This window comes from Macaca nemestrina, chromosome 15 (genome assembly GCF_043159975.1).
Source record: "Macaca nemestrina isolate mMacNem1 chromosome 15, mMacNem.hap1, whole genome shotgun sequence".
NCBI lineage: Eukaryota > Metazoa > Chordata > Mammalia > Primates > Cercopithecidae > Macaca > Macaca nemestrina.
The window spans coordinates 53,168,569-53,191,797 of NC_092139.1; the positions used below are offsets into that span (position 1 = coordinate 53,168,569).

The 23,229-nt window shown below is 46.6% G+C and overlaps 1 protein-coding gene across 6 annotated transcripts in view; it reads left to right on the forward strand.

Moving 5' to 3' along the window:
* LOC105486812 (solute carrier family 24 member 3) overlaps positions 1-23,229 on the forward strand; it is a 506,030-nt gene that overhangs the window by 297,156 nt on the left and 185,645 nt on the right. For all 6 annotated transcript variants that reach the window (XM_011749881.2, XM_071079731.1, XM_071079733.1 and 3 more), the window contains exon 3: positions 1,957-2,033. In XM_011749881.2, coding sequence (XP_011748183.1) covers positions 1,957-2,033 — 77 coding nt within the window. The remainder of the gene's footprint in view (positions 1-1,956; positions 2,034-23,229) is intronic.

The window sequence follows — 23,229 nt, forward strand, 5'->3', positions numbered from 1 at the left end:
CAGTTTATTTATTCATTGGTCAGAGGGGCTCCGTGCAGCCTGTTTAGGGCAACTTCCGCTTAGAAAAATCCTTGCATAATCTTGACATTCCTGTCTTTTCTTGTCTCCTTTTTTATGTTTAAAGGACCATACAAAACTAGAGAGTGTGATTAGCTGGACATACAGGTGGATCTTGCTTTTTAAAAACAAAAAACAACTTTATTGAGATATTATTGACATATAAAAATTGTATATGCTTAAGGTATACAACTCGAGATTTTGATATGCAGATGCATTGTGAAATGTTAACCGCATTTCAGTTCATTAACATATCCATTACCTCTACATAGTTACCATTTATGTGTGTGTGTGTGTGTGTGTGTGTGTGTGTGTGGTGACAAGATTTAGATCCACCCTCTTTGCAAGTTTCAGGTATATAATGTAGTATTTTTAACTCTCCCCCACTTGCTGTACATTGGAAGGTGAGCCTTGCTTTATATACTAAATGTATCCTTTGGCCCAAACACCTCATGTGGCTCCAACCCAAGACCTGCACAATGCCTTAAGCAATGCTGCCTTGGATGCAGAGAGCAGAGCCTTTTCGAGCAGTGACCGATGGCTTGTGTCTTGCACAAATCCTCTGGGCAAGCCAGGGGTCGCCAGCAGAATTGGGCCTGGGTGTCTCAGAGGTCATCCACTCACTCCTTAGCACCACTGTCTTTGTCTCTTCTCCCCTTCCTGGCTGCATTGCCTCTCTCATGCACAGTGCATCCTGGAGTCACCTCCCAGATAAACCACATACCTCCACATCCTTGTCGGAGGGTCTGCTTTTAGGGGAATCCAAAATAAGACAAGAGGCAAACAACTACCATCTAGCACATCCTCCCCATCAAATGGTGGTGATTTCTCTAAGAACTCACTAGAGAAAGACTTGGAGACCTCATCAAGCTCAGAGGAAAAGACTTCTTTCAACAGCCAGTGATGTCTGCCCATGTGGGGCTGTGGGTGGGGGTACTATGTGCTGCTCCTACCGTGCCTGATGGGCACATCCTCCAGCAAAGGAGCCATGGATTCCTATCTGAGGGACCACAGGAGGCTTCATAAAGGAGAGGAGATGTGAGAACCTAGCCCAGAAGGTTGATTGGATTTTATGAGAGGAAGGGACAGGAGGCCCGGTTAGTGGTGGAGGACCTTCTTGGTCAGTTCACGGACTCCGGTTTTCGTCTTATGGCAGAGAGGTTTCGGAACATTGAGAAGGCATGAACATCCCTGTGGTTGGCATTCCAGTCCAGCCACAAATGGAGGTCAACTTAGAAAGGGGAGCAGTGGGAGGGAGCAGGGAGGGGTTTGTTCTAATAGCACACGGGGCCCACACGCTAAGCCAGGTCAGGCAAAGTGGAAAAGGAGCAAAATGAAGACCCACTTAGAGCAGGGGCCTCAAATCTGTCTGAGCCACAGACTCCTTTGATGATCCAATGAAGCCTACAGCCCCTGCTCAGAAAAGCAGTTTTCAATGCGTGCATGCAGCAAAGTACATAAGGTTACACATGGAGACTGACTGTGTGGAAATGAAGCTGTCAAAATATTAGAAAACAAATTTTCAACATGGTAGTTTACGTGCTTCCTCATTAACACTTTTAAGTTGCAGGTGGTGACCTAACAACCACCATAAGATTGAAGCAGTGGGTGAGAGCTGCACAAGTATGATGGTATGATGTGTTATGAAAATATCTGTGGGGCCGAGTCCCAGGTTCTGCTAACACACTGTGGTTGGTTGCCCATGTTCTTATCTGAAGGAAACACTCAATTCTGGTTGGTTTTGTGAACCTAAAGATGTAGGGTTTTTTTCTCATCCAAGTTCATGGACCCCATGTTAAAACCAAGACTCTAAAAAGGGGCTGGTAATGCTGTCCCAGACCTATAGCACTGAAAATGTGGTCACCTGTGCTGAGACGATTTTCTTTCTCTGTTCTTTAGCCCTGCATGAATTCCCCAATGACATCTTCACCAACGAGGATAGAAGACAAGGCGCGGTGGTCCTTCATGTGCTCTGTGTAAGTACCCCTCTGTGCCTCTGCCCGGAGGGTCCACAGGCCAGGCCTAGGGGTGTGGGGTGAGGCACCTGAGGCCCCCAGTGGAGTCTCTCTGCCCTCCTGTTCACACGCCTGGTGGGGGTCCTCCGAGCCCTATAGGGGGCCATCACCATATGGAGACGAAAGACTGCAGCTTTCGAAGGTGGAGCCATCTGTTATGCACTTTCCCTTCATGTTAGTGTCCAGAGTGCGAGCTCTAAAGTGAAACAGCCCCAGTCTCCATGACTTAACCCTACTCTCTGCTCAAACACCACCCTCTTGGGGGAGCCCTTTCCTAACCAGCCTTTCTGAAATGCCGCCGTATTTCCTCTTACCCTGCTTTGTTTTCCTCCATGCTACCTGCCATTGCATAGTTATTTGCTTTTCAACTTTTCACCCTCACTCACACGTAAGCCCCTGAGAACAGGGACTTGGTTTTGTACACGACTTCATTCCCAGACCCCTTCTTGGTACGTGGTAGGGACAGAACATTTGCCCACTGAGTGGATTCTATGTAATGTCAACTGGCACCATGTCTGACACAGAAGGCGAACAAGAAAAGCTTGTTCTCTTCCCATCTGGCCTCTTACTGTCCACCACTGCCCTAGCATCTTCTGCCACAGAGCCAGTGGCTCTAAAGTCTGTGGTCCCCTTGTCCCCATTTGGAGGGTTTGGGGGAAGGCATGCATGTGACAATGTCTAAGGAGTGGACAGCTGTCCAACAAGAAATCTCTGAGCCACGTTCTGAACTAGGTACATTACTGCTCCCCCATCTCTGCGGCGTTCCCTCTCCCCCAGAATTTCCTCTCCCCTGAATTCCATTCTAGTTATTTACTGCTGTGGAGCGAACTCCCCACGTATAGTGGCATGCCCCGTCACTGTGTCATTTTGCTTTGGGTTGTTTGTGGTGAGTGCTCAGAAGGAGCAGGGTGGGAATGCTGCTCCACGGAATCCAGGGCCTCAGATGGACCGACTCCCATAGCCGTGGCTGGGCCACTGGTCCTAAAGGATTTCTCTCTCCCATGCCTGGTATGTGGAGTGGGATGGCTGAGGGACTGGCTCAGCTGTGGCTATTGAGAAGAACACCTACAGTGACCTCTACAGTATGGCAGCCTCAGGCAGTCCAGAGAGCTCAGAAAGGGAGGGTGACTGAACCTTGAAGTCCCACGGTGTAATTTCCACCGTTACAGTCACAGCCCACTGTGATTCAACGGAGGGGTTAGAGACCTTGCTTTCAACCCACAGCTGGAGCAGGTCAGCAGGCACAGCCTGGGCTTTGGAGTCAGAGAAGACATGGGCTTGAAGCCCACTTCTGCCGGCCTTACTCTATATGTCACTTCCGGGAGGACACTTGACCTCTTAAGACTCACAGGCCACCTCCATCTTGACTCCTTTTCTGGGTAAAATCAATCAACTCTTCAACTGGTCTCCCACTCCCCAAAAAGGGAGCATGAAAAGTCTCTTTTCTACAAGGACATTCTCTAAAAGTACCAAATGAGTAAGGAGAGCCTTTGCAACCGCCCAGCCCTCCCTGCCTTTCAGGGAAGTTGCGTGCACTGAGCCATTAATATGGATGTCACCTTCGGCACCAAGGAGGCTACCCTGTCACAAGGCTGAGGAGCCCCAGGCACTGAGTTGGATCCGGAAATCTCTGGCAGACGTTAGCATCCTGATGCTTTGACATCTGAGATATGAGATTTCCACTCTGGACCCAAACACTGCGTGCTTTCGGCCTCCCGAAGAGATGTTGTCGCCTGCAGCTGCATGGCCCTTTCTCCCCACCTCCATCTCCCCTCTGGACTCACTGAGTCATCAACTGGAGGTGGACAAGGTTCATTTTTCTTGCTCTTCATGAGCCCAGGATACCCAGGAAGGTTTCTGCTGTCTGTGGTAGTACATTTCCAGGCTGGCATAAAGGCAACTTGGGCACAAATGCATACTATCCTCCTTAAACACTTCCCTAAGAGTGGGCATGAGCCTACAGGTTAGCACTTTGTAATCACTGGAATCCAGTGCCACTGTTAGCCCCTGTCCTGGGCTCTACACTTTAGAATCCACAGGGCAAGGAGTTCATGGACCAAGAGTAGTGCCCACCCCTTCAAGATTATGTTCCAAGCACACAGAAGCCCAGAATTCTCCACCCAAATAGCCGTGAGCCTGCTGCCAAGGCCTGTGCACGTCTCCTCCCTGGCTCCACCTCTTGGAGGGAAGAGACCCAAGTGGGGCAAGTTTCAACACACAACATACATGACTATAGTCCAGTGTGATGCCAAGTGGGCAGAGCAGCAGGGCAGAGACAAATGTTAGGGTGGACCTGCTGGTGCCATCCCCAAGGCCCAAGACCAAATCTTGTTATCCTATCCACTAGAACATAAGCCCCCACCACCAGAATGTAAGCCCCAAGAAAGAAGCCCCTTCATACTGTGTCCAGTCATTGAATGCCTGGAGTTGCACAGTCACTTTTTGTTCAGGGCAAGAGTAAATTATTCCATCTATCCCCTTTACCTTCCATGTTGTGCGGCACATTTAGGATACTCAGAAACTGTTAAACAAACATCACTGGATGTGAGGACTGCTGGAAGAGTAACATCTGGCATTTGATTGGCCAGCAGGAAACAAATGAATGCACGGGTCAAAGCTGCAAGAAGCGAAATACAGACTTCCTGCACTTGGCCATCTAGAAAGCATTTCTTGAGCCCCTGCAAAGTAGTGCTGGGCTGAGTCCTTCTAGATGCTCAGGACATGGCCTCGCTCTGAAGGAACCTGCTGTCTTGTGAAGAGAACCACTTATGATCGGCACCTGCCATGCACTACATGCTAACGAGGGTCTATACAGCCTGCTGTGCTGTGGGAGCTTAGAGGAGGCACCTCAGTGTCAGCAAGGTCGGGTGGTGCTGTTCTTGAAGAGTGGGCAGGCAGATTCCAAAGGAGCATGGAGAAAAGGGACTCCACACAGGAATGGGAAACCTCATGGTCAGAGACACAGAGAAGTGAGAGTCAGGGAGTCTAGAGAGAGCACAAACCAAGGGTGTGGGTGGTGGAGAGTGAGCGAATGTAGCGTGGAGAGACCAGCGGGATCTCACATGGGAGGCACCACACGTGATTTAGCTGCTGCGTTGGAGTGGTGGGAGATTCTTGACCTCACCGTCCCTCCTTGCCTAGGGTTAGTGCTGCATTAGCTCAGGCTTCACCAGAAGTGACCCAGAGTCATCTGCCCTACAGTCAGTTGATAAAGACCCAGGCAGGACATAGAAAAAGGCTCAGGGCCGTTTGGGCAGGTGATCCCAGAGTCCCAGGGGCCCTGGGGAATATCCAGGAGGGAATGTGGAGGACAGAACATCCCCAGGAGACTGTTTCTAGGCTCCTGACGAGCTGGGACTGCCTTATCCAGGCAGGGGAGTGATGGCCTTCTGCTGGAGAGTCCCCGCGGGGTGTCCTGCCACCCCAGGCTTCCCCTGAGAGAAAGCCATAGGGCTGCCTTTTCCTGGGGTTCACTGCTCTTAGTCATGGATCCGGAGCAGAGGGCCTAGTCCTTGCTGCTCGAGTTTGATCCGAAACCTGATCACACTCAGCATTGGCACCTACACTCAACCTGCCCCTTTTCACTTGGGTCCCACGAGTTTGCTTTGCTCCTGAGGCTTGCAGCCTTCAGCCTCAGTTTGGGTAGAGCTCTGGGGACACAGATGGTTCTGACCCCTTGATACACTCTTTTAAACCTTGAATGACAAAGCTTGCATTCTTTTTTTTTTTTTTCCTCGTAGATACTTCCCTGTTTTGTGTGTGCTTTGTAGAATCGAACAGCTGAATCGTTCAACTTTCTGAATGTTCCCTTGGATCTTTCATGTTCTGTGTATTTCAAAAATCCTGAGCCTGAGAGTGCACTTTTTAAAAAGGTTTCTGTTCCTTCTGGCTGTTTGTCATGTAGTGGGGAAATTCATGATCTTGACAACTTTTTCAACAAAAGATAACCCCAAGAAAACACTTGTCTTAGAACTCGCTTTATATCTGATCTCTTATAACATTGAAACACTAAAAGCAGGATTTCCTGTCTGTGAGGAAATTTGCACCCTATAGATTCATCGAGCCTGCCCCAAATAAAGGAAGAAGGCTGTGAATAATTTTCTAGAATTGTAGTTTGTTTGTGATTTATCAAGATCTTGTGAAATTTTGCTCATTATCCCCATGACACAAATAGCTGAATCTTAGAGATGATAAGCCAAGCTACACATTTCCCTTCCAGTAAGAGGTTTTAAATAATCAATATTTGGAATTCTTTCTTGAAGTTGGTGTGGGTGGCTGTCTATCTTTTAAGAGATCAAACTCCACAGCAGGAATAAATACTCTCTGCATGCCCTGCCAGCTTTCAGAAGTCTTCTTCCTAAGCTTTGAGCCTTGCTTTCCGATTTTTAATGTCATTCTTCTCTTCTGGCAGGCAGATATTTCTATATGCCTGTGTGTATGAGAGTAGAAGGTGTCACACATTTGAAAATGATTCTGTATCCCATACCAAGGCAAGCTCTTGTTAAGTGAGTCTGTTTGGTAGGAGGGCTGCTAATTAGTCCAGCAACCCAGACCTGTCATAGATGTGCTGGGGAAAGACATATCAAGGAGAATATTTTTGATGTGCATCTTCAGTTTCTAAATCCTAGGCATGCCCCGAGATGTCCCATAGGAAACTTGGGAATTCAGGCAGAAGGGACGTTTCCCTCCACTGAGCTGTTGGGGTTGCTGCCATCTGGACCTCCTCAGGCTGCTCAGAGCAGCAAAAGGGATGTTCTGGCCACGTGGGAGGTCCCTGGTCATCTGCCTTAGGCCCCTTCTGTTTAGTGGTAGGGACTCCCTTGTGCACATCTCCATCTTCACACTCCTATGTCCAGTGCCCATTAGGGGCTCGTGTGTATTAAAGGAGATAGGCTCTCTACAGCGCGGGTCATTCCGGAATCCAAGAATCCAAGCAGGATTCTTGTGCTGAGCTGAGCCCTCAAGCTGGCGCTCCCTACAAGTGGAGATTCTCCAACAATGAGGAAGAGGACCGTTAACATCACTCCTTTTGGTGTCCCCATGGTGAGGGTGTCCAGGGCATGATCTCAAGATTGGTGGTCTCCCCTGTCCCCCACCTCAACACCTGTCCACACTTCTTTCTTCCGCCCCTGGACCCAGGGAGTTTTATCTGGTCTGGGAATTGGGGAATCTCACTTATGAACTTACATCCAAATTTTCTCTTATTCCTAGATCAGCTTTTAAACTTAAGAACGTGCTTTCTGTCTCATGATCCCGTGGTGACCTCCTTGCTCCCCAAAACTGCAGAGGAAGCTGATTAGCATTGGAGGGTGGCCTTTGGTACAGAAGTGATGAAAGTGATTGGAGTACTGGGGAAGGAGGGAGGCTAGTCACATCTTCTCCTCCCTCTGGCTTTGTGGTTTTCAGGTCCATTGTCTATTTCTGGATTTAGTGGTATTCCTAGCCCAGCAGAGTACCTCGGTGACCTGGACCATGCTCTCCTTCCCTCCTTCCCTCCTTCCCTCCTTGCCTCCCTCCCTTCCCACACAATCCCTGTTCTCTCAGAAGAAGTGTGTCTCTGCCTCCACTCTGGCCCTGGCTCTAGCTGGTGTCATCTTTTGTGCACCTGCCCTACTTCTTCAGTACCTCCCTGCACTGGTCAGTTTCCTAATTTATAGTCCCCAGAAGTCTCTAATTATTGGCCCAGCTCATACTTTTCCTGCCTGGCCATGGGGTGACCGTCCCCTATGGGTTGACTCCCCCTGGTTCAGGTCTTAACCAGTCAGTGTGACTGAATCACACAGGTTTCCTTAGGAGGCCTGGAGGGAGAGGAGTCTCAGCTCTACAACTCCACCCTCCCCTCCTCAGCAAGAGTGGAGACTGATGTGGATGTGTTCTTGAAGGAGCCTGAGGCTGGGACACCTCCTGGGAGAGTCCAGGTTCCAAGTGGAAAGGGGCCTCTTCCTCCCAGCCAACTGCTCCTCTTTCAGGCCTGGGGGAGGAGAGGGGCAGGAAGCTCTTCTTTCTGGAAGGAGCCTCACCAAATGGATGTCGTTTCCTGGGGTCTGAAGGCCTTCCAGTTATTTCTGCTGTTTAATTTTAATAGCTGAAAGAATGATTTCCCTGGATGCACTTTCCCGGGCCCAGATTGCTTTTGTTCAGAGCCAGAGAATAATGATGCAGTAGCCACTTCTTAGGGGACAGAAGACCAGGGTCCCAGCAGGAGGTGCAGAAGGCCCCATCCCCAGCCGCCATCTCTTCCAGCATTTTGTATATTTAAGCTCACTTTCCACCTCACTCCCAGGGTTTTTTTTTTTTGTTTTTTTTTTTTTTTTTTTTTTTTTTTTTGGTCTTTCAAGGATGTCTTTTCACTTTTTTGGCCCTAAGACTCAACTTTTCCATCACTGTCTATCAGACCTTCCCCAGCTGTCCAATAGTCTAGATTTGTGCTGTCTAACATGGTAGCCACTGGCCATAGGAGCTGTTGAGCACTTGAAATGTGGCTAGTGTGAATGAGGAGCTAACTTTTTTCTTTTTAAATTAACGTAAGTGTAGATAGCCACATGTGGCTAGGAATCACCCTAGAAGGCCTAGCGATGAATTCTAATTCAGCATCTTCCCTTCCTCGTTTATGTCATCAACTTGAAATCAAGAAGCAGAGGTGGCTGGAGAAAAGGTTGTTAGCAAAGAGACACTGCTGCTTTACTCAGTCCTCTCAAGGGCTGGCCTGGCTTTAGCCATCCAAATAAGCAGGATGTATAGAAGGCACTGCCAGGCCAGTGGGCTTACCAAAACGAGGGCAGGATGAGATGTTCTGGTAAGGAGGAAGGACACCCAAGTTAAAAGTCAGAAAAACATGTATATGACCAACCAGCTTCCTGCTTTGGAACAAGTCCCAGAACTTCTCCTGACCTCAATATCCACATCAGTAAAGTGGGAACGCATGGTAGGTGCTCAGTCAGTGTTTCGGTTTTCGATCTTCACCGTCTCTTCCCCCGCAAACGCCAGCAAAGGCAGCTCAGCTGTGCTTGCCAACCCCACCACAAAGCACCTCCTTTCACAGGGCCAGAGCCCAATCCTTTCAGATGCAGCTGCCCTCCTTGTGAGCAACAGGACGGGGTGGTGCAGGAGGCCTCTCTGCAACTGGTATTCCCGCCGTACCCAGGGCTCCAGGAGAGGCTGCTCCTGCAGTGTTTTTTTTGTTGTTGTTGTTGTTTTGTTTGTTTGTTTTTTTTTGTTTTTTACTGAAAAACAATAATCATATATATTTTGGGGGTATAATGTGATGTTGCAATTACGTTGTAGAATAAGCAGATCAGGCTAATTAATATATTTATCACCTCACATTCTTATTTACTTGTGATGAAAACATTTAAAATCTATTTTAGCAATTTTGAAAAACATTTTATTATTAACTATAAAATAGGAAAGGGGAAGTGAAATTGTCTACTAATGACATGATCTTGTATGTGGAAACCCTTAAAAACGCTGCCAAAAGACTGTTAGAACTGATGAACAAATTCAATATAAAGGTGCAGGGTACAAAATCAACATACAAAAATCGGTAGCATTTCTGTACACTAAAAACAAACTATCTTCAAAAGAAATTAAGAAAACAAATTCATTTGCCATGGCATTAAAAATAAAATAGGAGTACATTTAAACCAGGGGGGTTTAAAATTTCAGGGAACCTACATGATCTGGTCAGAAAGGTCCCAGCAACAACTCACTTTTAGGGCAGACGTGTTTAGTTAAGGGATTTTATTCTGGAAGAGATAAATCATTAGAATAGCTTGTGGAATTTGCTGTTTACTCTTGGAAAAGTGCTGAACGTGTCCTTAATTTGTCAGTGTCAACACAAAGCTAAAACTGGTGTCCAGAGAGGATTAGCACAAAGAGAGTAAATTATGTTTCCATACATCAGTGATTTAAATCACTGCCTCATCCCCTTGGTCATGAGACTTAATTCAGAAGGCCCGGGTCTAATCATTCAGCCCCACAGGCCCCACGGCTTGCTGGTGGGTTGATACCCTAGGACCTGAGCTGGATATAAAGCATGACGGTTTAGAGCATATGCCCTTGCAGTGAAACCCATGAGTTGTAGTCCTGAATTTTCCACTTTAGCGTGTAGCCATGGGAAAGCTGTTTTGCCTTCCGGAGCCTCAGTTTCCTCATCTGTCACTGGAGATAAACACAGCACCCACCTCATCAGGCTGCCTTGAGGAACACCTGAAAACAGGTGGATGAAGCTCTTGGCAGAGTGTCTGGCACTTAGTAGACCATACCCTACCTGTCCTCCCTCTTAGTTCTTGCTACCTGTGCATGCCCACCCAACTTTCAAGCTCCAGCCCTGCAACTCCGGGCGTTTTCTGGACCCCCGTATCCTATTCTACCTGAATACTAGACAGGCAAGAAGTGCCAGGAAATCAGCATCCCCCAGTAGAAGGCCTCAGACAGACAGGGGATTGGTGGTGGATAAATGCCTGTTCCCTCTTGCTTCAGCTGGGCTAATGGAAACGCATGTTCTAGCCTGCCCCCCAAAGTACCCCCAAAGGAATAAGCCCTCCCTGCCTGTCCCAGTGCCCCACTTGGTAACACGCCTTTATTAGCTGCTCTTCCTGCCCTGACTCACTTCCCTGCTCCTCTCCTGGAACTTCCTGGGGTCCAAATTAAATGACATGTACTGAAATGGAGCTGCTTCTGAGGCACAGCCTCCATAGATGTCACCTACCATTATTATTATGCAAAACCCACGAAGACTTCAGGATATATAGAATCAGGACATCAACAATCCTGGTTGATTTGCAACCAGTTTGGTTAATGTCTTGAGCCTGGGCAAGATAGAAAGATGTTTGGGGAATGAGCTTTGAAGTAGACAGTTTCCAATTTGATTTTATGGTGGCGCCAAATGGTGGTAGGGGAGACATAATTTTGTGTTTTAGCTCATCCCTGCCCTGCAATAGAGAGCTTATGCACATTGCTTAGATACCAAATGTTTACATGTGGAGATTAGATACATGCAGCCTGCTGTATGCTCCTCTTCATCTTATTTGTTTATTACTCGATCCACCTGTCCCCCACTTTATGTATTTCCTTTTTATATATTCATTTTTACAGTAAATAAGCTTTATTTATTTATTCTTCTGGGCTGACGTTGCAGCAGTCACAGATCTGCATAACACAGTTATGTGTTGACTATATCTACGATTTACAGGAGTATTTTTTCCTCTGAAAAACATAAGTACAAAAGCTAAGTAAATAATGAGGTACTACTATTTGGAATGATCATATGTCATAACTTAAAGAACTGGTCTTAGCAAATATTCAGCAAATCGATCTGGATAAAATAGCCAACCAATTGCTCTAATTTATCAGGACAGACTCCATGTTGGTGTTCAATGGTTTTGTCTCTTTGTCAATAGTTTTCTGACAATTTTGTACCTGGGAAAACTGCAGAACAAGACCTGCTGCTTATCATGACTTGAGACTTCAGCATAAACAAAGTGGGAGCTTTGTTTTTATACCATCCTTCCTCTTTCTCTCTTGAGCCAGCCCCCCTTATATAGTAGAGACTCCAGATAGGGGTTTGAAGCTTAACAAGAATCCTGATCTTACAGCAGAGAAGCTGCCCTGTCCCAGGAACCTGGATATGCAGTATGTTCTGTAGTCAGTGTCTTGAGAGTCACTTCCTCCTGAGGACCCACACCAGAAGAGCTATGGGAGCCAAGACAGCTGTCTCAGGCTGACTCCCCCGGAAGCCAACCCTCAGACAAGGAGGCCAGGGCAGGGACTTCGTTTGGAAGGTGGTCCCAGGAAGCCCACTGTGGGGCGTGAGGCAGAGAAGGAAGGCAGCCCCGAAGGTCTGTGGGAGAGCCAGCGACCGCTGGGGAGAAGGAGGCTGGAGCTTCATCTTACTGGGGAACTGGCAGGTCATGGAGAACATCCACAGCTGATGATCCCAGGCAGGGCAGGGGAGGAGGGGCATTTATCCACCAGCTCCCGTCTATTGTCTGTCCAGGGCTACTTGCGGGTCCCAGACTCATAGCATTTCCAGTCGGCCCCACCAAAGCCCTTGCACAAATGGACGTCGTGGGGTTAGCATACTCAGAAAGTGAGTGGCCGAGGACGAGGATGGGCACCAACAGTGCCTGTGACAACACACACCAGGTCCCACCCAGCTGGGCCACGAAAAGAGGGGTAGACTTGTACCTGTGCCCACCTCTGGGCTTCAGCTGAAGCTCTTGGCCTGCACACTCCCCCTAAGTCTTCTCCCCAACCCCACATCCCACAGGCACGGCTGTTCAGTGAAGATTTGGATGCTGCATGAGGGTCCTCTGGGAGTCTCCTGAGGCAGGTGGCTCTGGCAGATTCTCCTTGAGTTTCTGCAGTTCTTCTGAATCAACTTGGAGGTAGGGGAGTGGAAGAGGATGCCCTGCCTCTCATCCAGCTACCCAGCTTCGACATTCCACCTGGAATGGTCACGCCCTCCGCAGGTGTGCTGTGTCACCCTGCTGCCCCTCTCCCCGACAGCTTTTCTTTCTATTCAGCCTGCATGTTTCCCTTCCTACCCGCTGAGCCATGAAGAGCAAGCATCTTGACTGGTCCCAAAGCATGCTTGTTCTCTTCAGTGCATTTCCGCCAGTGCTGGCTCTGATTTTGGACTTCACAAGTCCTGTTGGCCCTCCCACCACTTCCCAGGATTAGTGTGGAGGTCAAGAGTGCAAGCCCTGGCTATGCCACTTACTGCCTGTGTGATCCCTAATATTCTGGACCTCAATGTCTCCATCTGTGTATATGGATGAGGCTAGCACCTACCTCACGGAGATAAAGACAATAAAGTGTGTAACATGTTTAATCCAGTGCCCCGCTCGCAATAAGCACAAGGAAATGTTAGCTCTCATATTATCTTCATCTCTTCTATGCTAGATCAGACTATGGTCACTTTTTGACTAATTGACCTGCTTGGATTCAGTCTATTCTCTTCCAATCAAAATTTAGCTCTACCAACACCAGATCAACCTCTTGAGAGCAACGTCCAGGTCGCAACTTTGCTCGGAACTACCTTTCCTCCTTCTCCCCCACTATCAGAGGGTTCACACGGCATAGTGAGGAGAGTGGGTTTTTAGAGTTAGACTTCCTGGGTTCAAACCCTAGCCTTGCCGCTTTTTAGGTACATACTACCTAAAGTAAGAGTATAAGTTATTTTCCTTCTCTGTATCTTGGTTTTTCTATAAAATGAGGATAATGACAGTATCTACTTCATAGGGCTCTCTGCATGAGAATTAATCAATCCATGCCAAATGCTTTGAGCACAGCAGGGCATTTAGTAAGGACTCAGTAATTGTTGGCCATTGTCGTTATTGTTATTTCAGTAACCCCATAATCCATGTGACAACTATTTTTGCAGTCTTGCTTTTCTCTTCTCATAAACCCCATGTATCATGGTCTAGCAAAAATTGATTATTCATCACCCACCAAGAAATCCAAGGGCCTTCCTATTCCCAGTTCCTGCCTAGGCCCCAAAACCTCTGGTCTCCCTGAAATCCAACTACAAAGTCCAACTAGAGGTCACTGCCTCCTTGAAGCTTTCTTTTATGTCCTATAAGGAAGAGTGGGACTTTACACTAGCACAGATCTCCCTCTACTCTAAATTCCCGCTTTCCTTTGTTGCTCTCCTGTAACGTGTCCTTCCCCTCTTCCCAGAATGATGTTGGAGACCTGGGACCATGCCTTAGTTATCTTTATGTCCCCATCATGCCCAGCATGGCACCTTGTATGGAAGAAGTACTCACTGAATGTGTAGTGTGAGGGTAAATGAATGAATGAAGTGTGCTTAAGATCTTGGTGGCTGAGTATAGGGTCTGTCCACTAAGCTGGTAAGTGAGTGATTTAGCTGTGGTTTCATAAGGGTCTGGGGGTTTCGTCAGTCCTAAGTATAACAAGATGAACTTTAGGGGGCCAGACCTTCCTTAAGAGACGTGGACTAAGTTAAATACTCAGGAAACCCATGCTCATGAGGCAAGAGAGAGCAAGTTGAAGTAAGAACACACAACTCTCTTATGCCAGTGGCATGCCCTTTCTCTCCAAGAGGTCCAGATAGCTTGGGCATTGCAAAGATCCAGGGACAGCAGAGACCCTGCCCTGCAAAAACATGTGCATTTCACAGTTTAACAGTGACTCAGAGCCCTTTCTGGACGTTTGCACAAAGACAGAGCGTCTAAACAAACATCATCATTACTGAGGATCACAATGTTCTCCAACTTTTATTGAATTAAATTCTTTCCCTGAAGGATTGGTCTCTATCTACTGAGACATTATTTCAGCAGCCAAATTCAGTGTCCCACATATGAAAGGTACCCAAACATGTCACCAGCTAAGGGTGGCTGGAGTGAGGTTTGTAAATGTGGCTTTGGTTTTCTAACCCCATTCAGCCTGAGAGGCAGCCACCAGAAAGTAAGCAGTCCTGTTTGTCCCCGGCTCCAAGATGCCACCCAGTAAGCCCAGGAGTCCAAGCTCTTTAAGACCCCTTTGTTTCCCTGATAGTCTAAATCCTTTTTTGTCCTCTTTAAAGGCTCCTGAAAATTCTCCCAAGCTGTTCCTGTTTCTGGTGCTTCTTTGTTCTCACAGTTTAAAGAAACTCAAGGGTCCCAACGATAACTTGCCCTTCCAGTTTGAACAACTTATTGAGGAATTTGGAACCAGATCTCAAAGTGCTGGTTTAGGGAACATTTGTAATAAACTGTCAGCCATCAACCCTCCCACTCACCATAAGCTGGGGACACAGGTTGGTGCCCATTTTCCCATCTCTTTACCTTCCCGTCTCTTTACCTTCAGTGCCCTTAACCCTTCCTTGTTTCCTAAGATGCCTCACCTTTTCTCCCAAGAATCCCAGAAGCTATTTGCAAATAGATTTTTTGATGGCATGTCCTTTTACTTGGAAATCACCAAGCATGTTGGAAAATTAGGTCTACATGTGGCCCTCACTATTGGGACTTTGGTTTGGATGCTTTTTACTGATTCTCAGGATGTATCCTGAGAATACTGAAAGATTCCCTGCTGCTTGCCCCTGAGTGGATTCCAAAGGCAGTCATGAAACCTGCCTTTTCAGCTATTTCATTAGCACTGTGATTGCTGCTGTTTTATGCACGAAGGTAGAAGCCTAAGGATTTATTTTTTCCCTTATTGAACTTGTTCCAGCTGTCTTTTCCTCTGTACTGTGGACCACAGAAATTAGGCAGAGGGGTATTTTTGGCAGTTAGCATAATGCTTTTTAGCATCGGAAGCTTTCATGGGACCAGTAGTTTGACTGTTTGTGGGCCTCTCATTCTCTCCTGGACACAAGCCCAGGAGAGAATTCATTTGACTTCGTGCCTTTGGTTTTTCAGAGTTAGTTTGGGGCAAGACCCATCACTCTTCTTTATAGAGGGCCAACCCTGGAGGATACTTGTATCCCCTTGCTCAGATCTCAGTGCACGCATTACACACACACAATATATATTTATGGTACTCCAACTCTTTCGTAAAATACAATAGACACTAATTTTTAACATATTAGGCACAGCTCTTTAAAGTGTGATTCTGAATAAATAAATGTACATTTGTATGTACGTGACATATACATGTATGTGTGTATATATGTGTGTGTATATATGTATACACACACACACATATAAATTTGTGTCTCCCATGGCAACCCATACAACACTTCTTGGGTTTACATGGAGTCTGAATGCAGTTTGAAATGGAGCTATGAGGTTTTAAAAGACAAGATTATTTCATTCTTCTTGCAAAGCTGTTCATCTCTTAGCTGTGCCATGTCAATAATTGTCACCACCATGCCTTGAGCTGCACATGCTGGAATCCTAGAACTCATCCTTGATTTCTCTCTCTGTAACCCCACCCATCAGCGAGGTCTGGCCACTTTCAACCTGGGTCTCCATCCTATCTCCTCTCCATCTCCACAGGCATGGCCCTTGATCAGGCCACTGCCCATGGCAAGAGCTCACTGATGGATCTCACCCTCACATTCATAGTCCATGTGATACTTTAGAAACATACATGAAGATCAAGACTGCACAATCTGGCCCCGACTATCTTTCCAAGTTCATCCCCTCCTCCCCGCTACCTTCATGGCACTTGGGCCTCAGACCTTCCTCCTGTTTGTCAGATAATCCAGGCTCATCTCATCCTAGGTACCTGGCTGAGTACAGCCCCTTTTTTTGATATCACTCTGACCTTACGCCCTGCTGCCTGTGCCATTTGTTATACACGTCCCAGTTCGTGCTTGCGTGTGAACCGTCACCAACAGCCTGCCACCTGAAAATTTGATTCCACTCTTTGCTCTGCTGGCAAATGAATCTGACCTTTCTATACCAAAAATAGCAAGAATTGAATCTTCTTGTCTCCCTTCCTATAGTAGATAGACTATATAGTAGATAGACTGAGTCAGCTCAGAGAGGAATTTGTTCAAACTAGAAGGGGCTCAGCATGACTAAAGAGATGGACTGACTATGTCATTCCTTATAAAACCAGTTGGACTTTTTATTTATTTATTTATTTATTTATTTATTTATTTATTTATTTTAAGAGAGTGTTGGAAAGGAAGTAAAAAGCTCCTCTGTGAATGTATTCATATGTACTTGATTCAGTGATGGCGATGGCATGGAGACACAGCATGAAAGGGGAAGGGAAGGGTTTTCCTGCACTATAAGACATGGGCAGAGACTTTTGTTTTCTACTGTGATCCCTCTAATAACACAACATAGAGAAACCGTACTCACTGGGCAGCAACAGAATCACCGTGCTACTCTGAGTGTCTTGAAATCAACTGAGTGCCGAGGGCCTCCCTCTCTTTGTCTTTTGGGGAAAGGTGGTGATGGAACTGGTTCAGTGGTTAAAGGAGGGAGAGTCTGGATGGGTGAGGATGTCAGTAGCAACAACTTGTTGATTTCCATGATAGCTCAATGGTGGTGGGTCATTCTGTCACAGAGCCACCACTGACCAGCTCTACGACCTTGAATATGTCACTTGCCCTTCAGGGTTTTGGCTTCTTCATCTTTAGAATGAGGAAAAGCTTCTTAAGGTCCAGCCTAAAGGTTCTCAAGGTCCAAGATCTATGATTTATATAGTGAAAGAGGAAGGAGCTCCTGGGTGACCTGAAGCATCCATCCCTAGGCAGCAGGGACATTGTCTGATTCCCCAGGATGCAACCACTTCTGATGAGCTTGAAGTTCCGGGAAACAACAGAAGGCTTGATATTGCCTGATGAAAAGTCCCTCGACAGTAGCTGCTAGCTTGAGCACTGGGGTCTAATCAGGCACTCCAGGGGAAAAGGCTCCATACCTACCTGTCCTGAGTAAACAGGTACGGCTCCATGCCCTGGGGTTAGACAGAGTCACATGACCAGTGCGGGTGGAACAAAGGCCCACAGCTGCTCCATAGAAGGAATAGGACTCTATCACAAATAACAGCGATTGTCCTCAAAATAATAATCTTAAAGTTAGGGGCAAGACGCTAGCCAGTGCCTGACTTAGGTTGGCTGTGGTTCAGCCTATCTATGTACTGTAGTCACGCCAATTCTGAATCTGTCCACGTGCATCAAGATGGGAGCTGAGCAGAAAGGCCCCCTGATGTTTATTGCTGCTCTGCTGTAAGCCCAGCCACCAGGTTAACAGGCCACTGGTCACCCAGTTTATTTTTCAGTCACAAATGGAACCAGAAGTGGGTACTGAGTGCATCAGAAGTTTTCCTGGAAGTTCCAGAAAACAAAACAAAGTGAAACAGTAGTCAATCAAGTAATTAGGAGGTCTTCTGTCCTACTAAGTTGCTTACAAGGAAGAGTGGAATAAAAGAAACATGGCACATGGAAATATGTCAAGTACAAATACGGCAGTTCAGTTGTTTTGCTCCCAGGCCATTAGGAGGAGAACCGGCATTGACTGGGGCCCACTGTGTGGCAAGAGGTGCCTGGGGCCTTCCCCATAATCTCTAGAGTGTGGATTAAAATCCATCCAAGAACGTACAATCCTCCCTATTTTATAAATCAGTAAAGTAAGGCTTGGAGAAGGAATTAGTCCAAGGCAACAAACTTTTTATATTGTGGTTAGCCAGTGTATGTGTAAATACCTCAAGCTCAATCAAATGAAGGAGTATTACGAAGAGCTTTGTAAACGAGTGATGCAGAATGGAGACAGGGAGGGATAAATAAGACATGGCCCCCACCTCTAAGGAGCCTGGTATCTCCCAAAGTATGAACTGGGAAACATTAGACCACAGCAAAAAGTGAAAGCAGCTTTCCAAGGCCCTGCATGGAGATCAGAGTGTCCCGACACGTGCCTGTTCTCACGTCCGTTTTGCAGATGGATAATTAAGGCTCAGAAAGGTTAAATGCGTTTCCCTCCTGTGACAGAAGTATTATCTTCTCCATGTTAGAGGTGAGGAAACTGAGGCACAGAGAAATTAAGCAGCTTTCCCAGGGCATGCAGCTCACGAATGGTGGAACTGGGGGTTGACTCCAGGCCATGGGGGTCCAATGTTCCAGTGGTGGGGAGGGCAGTCCCCTTCCCATGGCAACGGCTTAGAAGGAAGTCCAGGCTTGAGCAGTGGACATGTTGTTTGATCAGTTTTCTCAGCTTTTGATCTAGACGATGGATCTAAGAACAACGTTCTTTGATTCATATATGCAGCCAGGGGACCCAGGAGGCCGTCAGTAGAGACAGAGACTATGGCTTTGCTCTTAGGGCCCAATCAGCCAGCCTCAAGTCAGGCACAAAGCAGGGCTGCATACTTGTTGACAGACCCCACAGCCCTCCATGTCTAGACTCCTGAGTGCCTGGGTCTGTCCTCACTGCTCCCTCATCCTCAAGGGGCATTGCATCCCCAAGACCGTCCCAGCTTCTGGTGCCCAAGTCCACTGTGGTTCATGGAGTCAGCACCACACTAGGGCCCCATCTTGGAAATGAGCCCAGCTGTCTATCCTGGAGGAGAATTCCTGGGGTAGTTATGGCAGAGCCTCCCACCAAGCGATTCACCTGAGTTCATCTTCTGGAAAAAGGGCAGACAACAGAGGACCAAAACCAAGCATCCATTTTGCTACCTTTGACAAGCACTCCTGAGCATCTGCAGAATGGGGAGCTCAGTGGTAGGTGACATGTTCAGAGCTGAAAGGTTCCACCCATGGAGCACTTGCAGCAGACACCGTGCTAGGTGTTCCACACACTATCTTATTCCACTCTGGAAACCCTCAGAGCTAGGTACCATAGAGACCTGAAGGTCTCAGAAGTAGGGTAACTTGCCACAGCTGAAAGGTAGGATATTAATTGGTCAGCACAGGCTATTACGAGAGCACATTGGCAGCCCCCTGATTGGGGTGTCATTCAAGATATTTAATAACTGGAGGCAACAGAGATGCTGATCAAGCAGACGGATATCAGCTGTCAACAGCCAGTTCAGCCAAATCAACACATATTAGCTGAATTTCAGAACTTCCTGATTCTTCTTGGGCACAGCGTGAGCTACCTTTCTGGATATCTACTGCTGCATTACAAAACACCCAGTATTTAATGGCTTAAAACAATTTGTTATCAATCCTGGGTCTATTGGTTGACTGCGCTCAGCTGGGTGGCTCCTGCTTGAGGTCTCTCATGCACTTGCAGTCAGACGACAGCTGGAGCTAAAGTCATGTGAATGCTGTATGGGGCTGAACATCCATGATGGCCCCATTCACACAGCTAGTGTCTCTATGTTGCTTCAATTGGCTTCTCCCTCTAAGAGAGGACGCTGAATGGTTTACACAGAAGCTTGGATCTCCAAGAGGCAAAAAGCAGGGGCTGCTGGGTACTTCGTGGCTACCCCTGAAACTGGCCCACATCACTCCTGCCTGCCCGGATGTGAGGAGTGCCAAGGTCACACTGCAGAAGAGCAGGCGGAATGCAGTGATAATTCCATGGCCATCTTTGAAAACCATCTGCCACAGCAATCTTAGAAGAAGAGGCAATACCTATGTGGAGCCAGGTGAAGGGGGCAGGGAAGGGTATTCCAGGCAGCAAGACAGTGTATGCAGAGGCAGAGGGGAGAGAGAACACTGAGCACCTGTGCTTATAAATATAAGGCACTCACTGTGGCCTAGATCTTTCAATGTCTCCAGTGCCTAAGGAGTTTAGATTTTATCCCAGCAGCATTGAAGGCCATTAAGGGGATTTGATCAAGCAAGGAGTTGACTCAACCAATCTATATCTTGGAAAGATTTTGCTGGCTATCAGATGGAGTAGATGAAGACAGGTAGACCAGCTGCCTTCCCCTGCTGTCCCACATCTCAAAAGAAGAGCTACCAGGATAAAGCCTTGTTGTAGCTTTGGCCTTGGCCCCATCCTGGTTCTTCGTTCTTATCTGAGCAATGAGGCTGCATAAAAGAACAGAAGCCCTGGGGCAGTGGTGTTTGCAGGGTTCAGTTGACTCTATCTGTTATGCTCATTTGTCTGAAATTCCAGAAGCCTTTGAATAGCACTTGTGATAATTACAGAATCCCCACATATATTGATGAGAAACAGCTACATAAATAGCAAAGCTTGGTATTTGTGAAGTGCCAGTTTTCTGTAAATATAGAATGTTGGCAGTTACTGCTATGTGGCTTGTCTACTCTCTGGAGCCAGCACTGGTTTTATTACAACCCTTTCCAGGGAGGGTTTTATACCCTGCCTACCTGTGGCCAGTCTACTGGCCTCACAGGTACAATTGCAAAAAGCAACAGGCAATCTGAGACTAAGAGAGGCAATCCCTTTTAAGTGTAGAGAATCCTGTTTGACATCCAAAAAGATTTTTTTTTTTTTTGAGACTTTGAGACAGAGTCTTACTCTGTCACCCAGGCTGGAGGTCAAGTGATCCTCCTGCCTCAGCCTTCCATTTTCTAATTAGATTGTTTGTTTGTTTGAGACAGGATCTTGGTCTGTTGCCCAGGCTGGAATTCAGTGGCACAATCTCAGCTCACTGCAGCTTCTGCCTCCAAGGCTCAAGCGATTCTGGTGCCTCAGCCTTCCGAGTAGTTGGGATTACAGGCACACACCACCATGCCTGGCTAATTTTTTCATATTTTTAGTAGAGACAAGGTTTCACCATGTTGGTCAGACTGGTCTTGAACTCTTGACCTTATGATCCACCCACCTCCCAAAGTACTGGAATTACAGGCCTGAGCCACCATGCCTGGCCCCAAAAAGTATTTTTGACTATTCCTACATCTATGTGTAGAAACTCGTGACCGCCTTAGTAAGCTGAGGCTCCTTAGCAGGTGTACAAGGTACAGATTGGAAACCAAGGCTCATTTGTAGATCTAGACCAGCATTTCCCAAATTGTTTTCTCAGGACACTAGTGAAAGAATGATACTCATAGGTATTGTATAGACAATGAGGATCTCTTAATCAAGTGTTTAGGAAATGCTAACTTACTATGTATTTTCTAAATGCAGGGTTTCTCACAAACTTTAAATATGCTAATTTGGGCCATGACTCTGAACAAAGGAAGTATAATAGCTGGGCTTTCAAAATTGACCACAGAACTCTTTTTAATAGAGTATTTTACAGGAGTTTGAAAAGAATTCTACTTTGAATAATGATGACTAACCATCCTTAGGGCTTATTAATTGATCTCAACTCAACTCTCAAAGAAGAGATATTGTATCAGTTAGCTTTTGCTGTATAACAAATGATGCTACAATTTAGTAGCTTAAACCAATAGCTGTTTATTTAACTCATGATTCCCTTGGTCAGTAATTTGGGCTGGACTCAACTGGGTGGTTCTTCTGGTCTTGGCTGCCTTTCTCATGTTTCTATAGTCAGCTGTCAGGAGTTAGACCCACTTGATTTTGGACAGTTAGTTGGCTGTCAGCTTGGTCAATGAGAGTAACTGAGTCACATGCTCTGTCATCCTTCACCAGGTTAGCCAGGTTTATTCACATGGCAGACAAACAGGGTTCCCAGAGATCAATTAGAAGCTGAAGGTCATACTGAGACCTAGGCTTAAAACTGATGCAACTTGCCCTCCAGTACATTCTATTGGTCAAAGCAATTCAAAAGACCAGCTGCTATGATTTTCAAACCAAAGAGAAATTAGCTTGAGAAATAGGGGCTTCCACATTTTTATATAAGAGAGTCTTAGAGGAGGTGATTTGCTTGAGAGAGTAGGACTGGGGTTATTTTTGAAGTAGTGCCTGCATAACAAACAAAAAGAATCTTGGACCTAGATTGTATGTTTCTTTAGGGTGCTGGGAGGGGTGTCTCAGTCCATTTTGTGATGCTATAACATAATATCACAGACTAAGAAACTTATAAACAATAGAAGTTTATTACTCATGGTTTTGGAGTCTGGTAAGTCCAAAATCAAGAGGCTGGCATCTTGCAAGGTCCTTCTTGCTGTGTCATCCCATGGCAGAAGGGCAAAGAGAGGGAAAGGGAGGGAAAGGGAGAGAGAAGCTAGGGAGGCTGAACTTGTTTGTTTGTTTTAAGGAGCCCACCCTCACAATAATGGCATTAACCACCTCTTAATTTTTCACATTGAGGATCAAGTTTCCAACACGTGAACTTTGGGGGATGAACTCAAATCATAGTAGGGAGAGATGCTGCTGATGGAGATTATGTAGGGCTAAAACCACCCCTCAATCCATCCCTCAGTACTCTCACTGGAAGTGAGTCTAAATTTCTCTCTCTCAATAAATAATATACCCAAAGCCCACCAACTGAAGATGACTGGGAACATATTTGTAGTCACACACAGTACAAAGTTAGATTTTTTAGCAAGCAGCAGCAAGGTTAGACCTGCCCAGAGGAACTTTGGGAGTGTTTCTGTAAGGGGAAGGTTGGCTTTGGGATGCATGACTCTAAGGACAGATGGTGGAGTGGGGCAGGTCTGGGTTGGATGCTGCTAAAAAGTGGGTGTAGTTTGGTAATTGGATATGTCCCTAGTGTCTATCCGAGATGCAGTACATGTTAAGCCATGGTGTGGTTTCCATTGGTAAGGAGGTGGCAACCGGTCACTCAAAAGCAAGATGTTGGCCATTTCGGGGTTGCAGTTCAGCCTTGTCTATGTCCTGCTAGACACATTTCTCAGGATCTGCTGGCCTGTATAGAAACATCAAATTCTCTTGGAAATAGTGTGATTTGATTGTCAGTGGGTAGATTATTGTTTCAT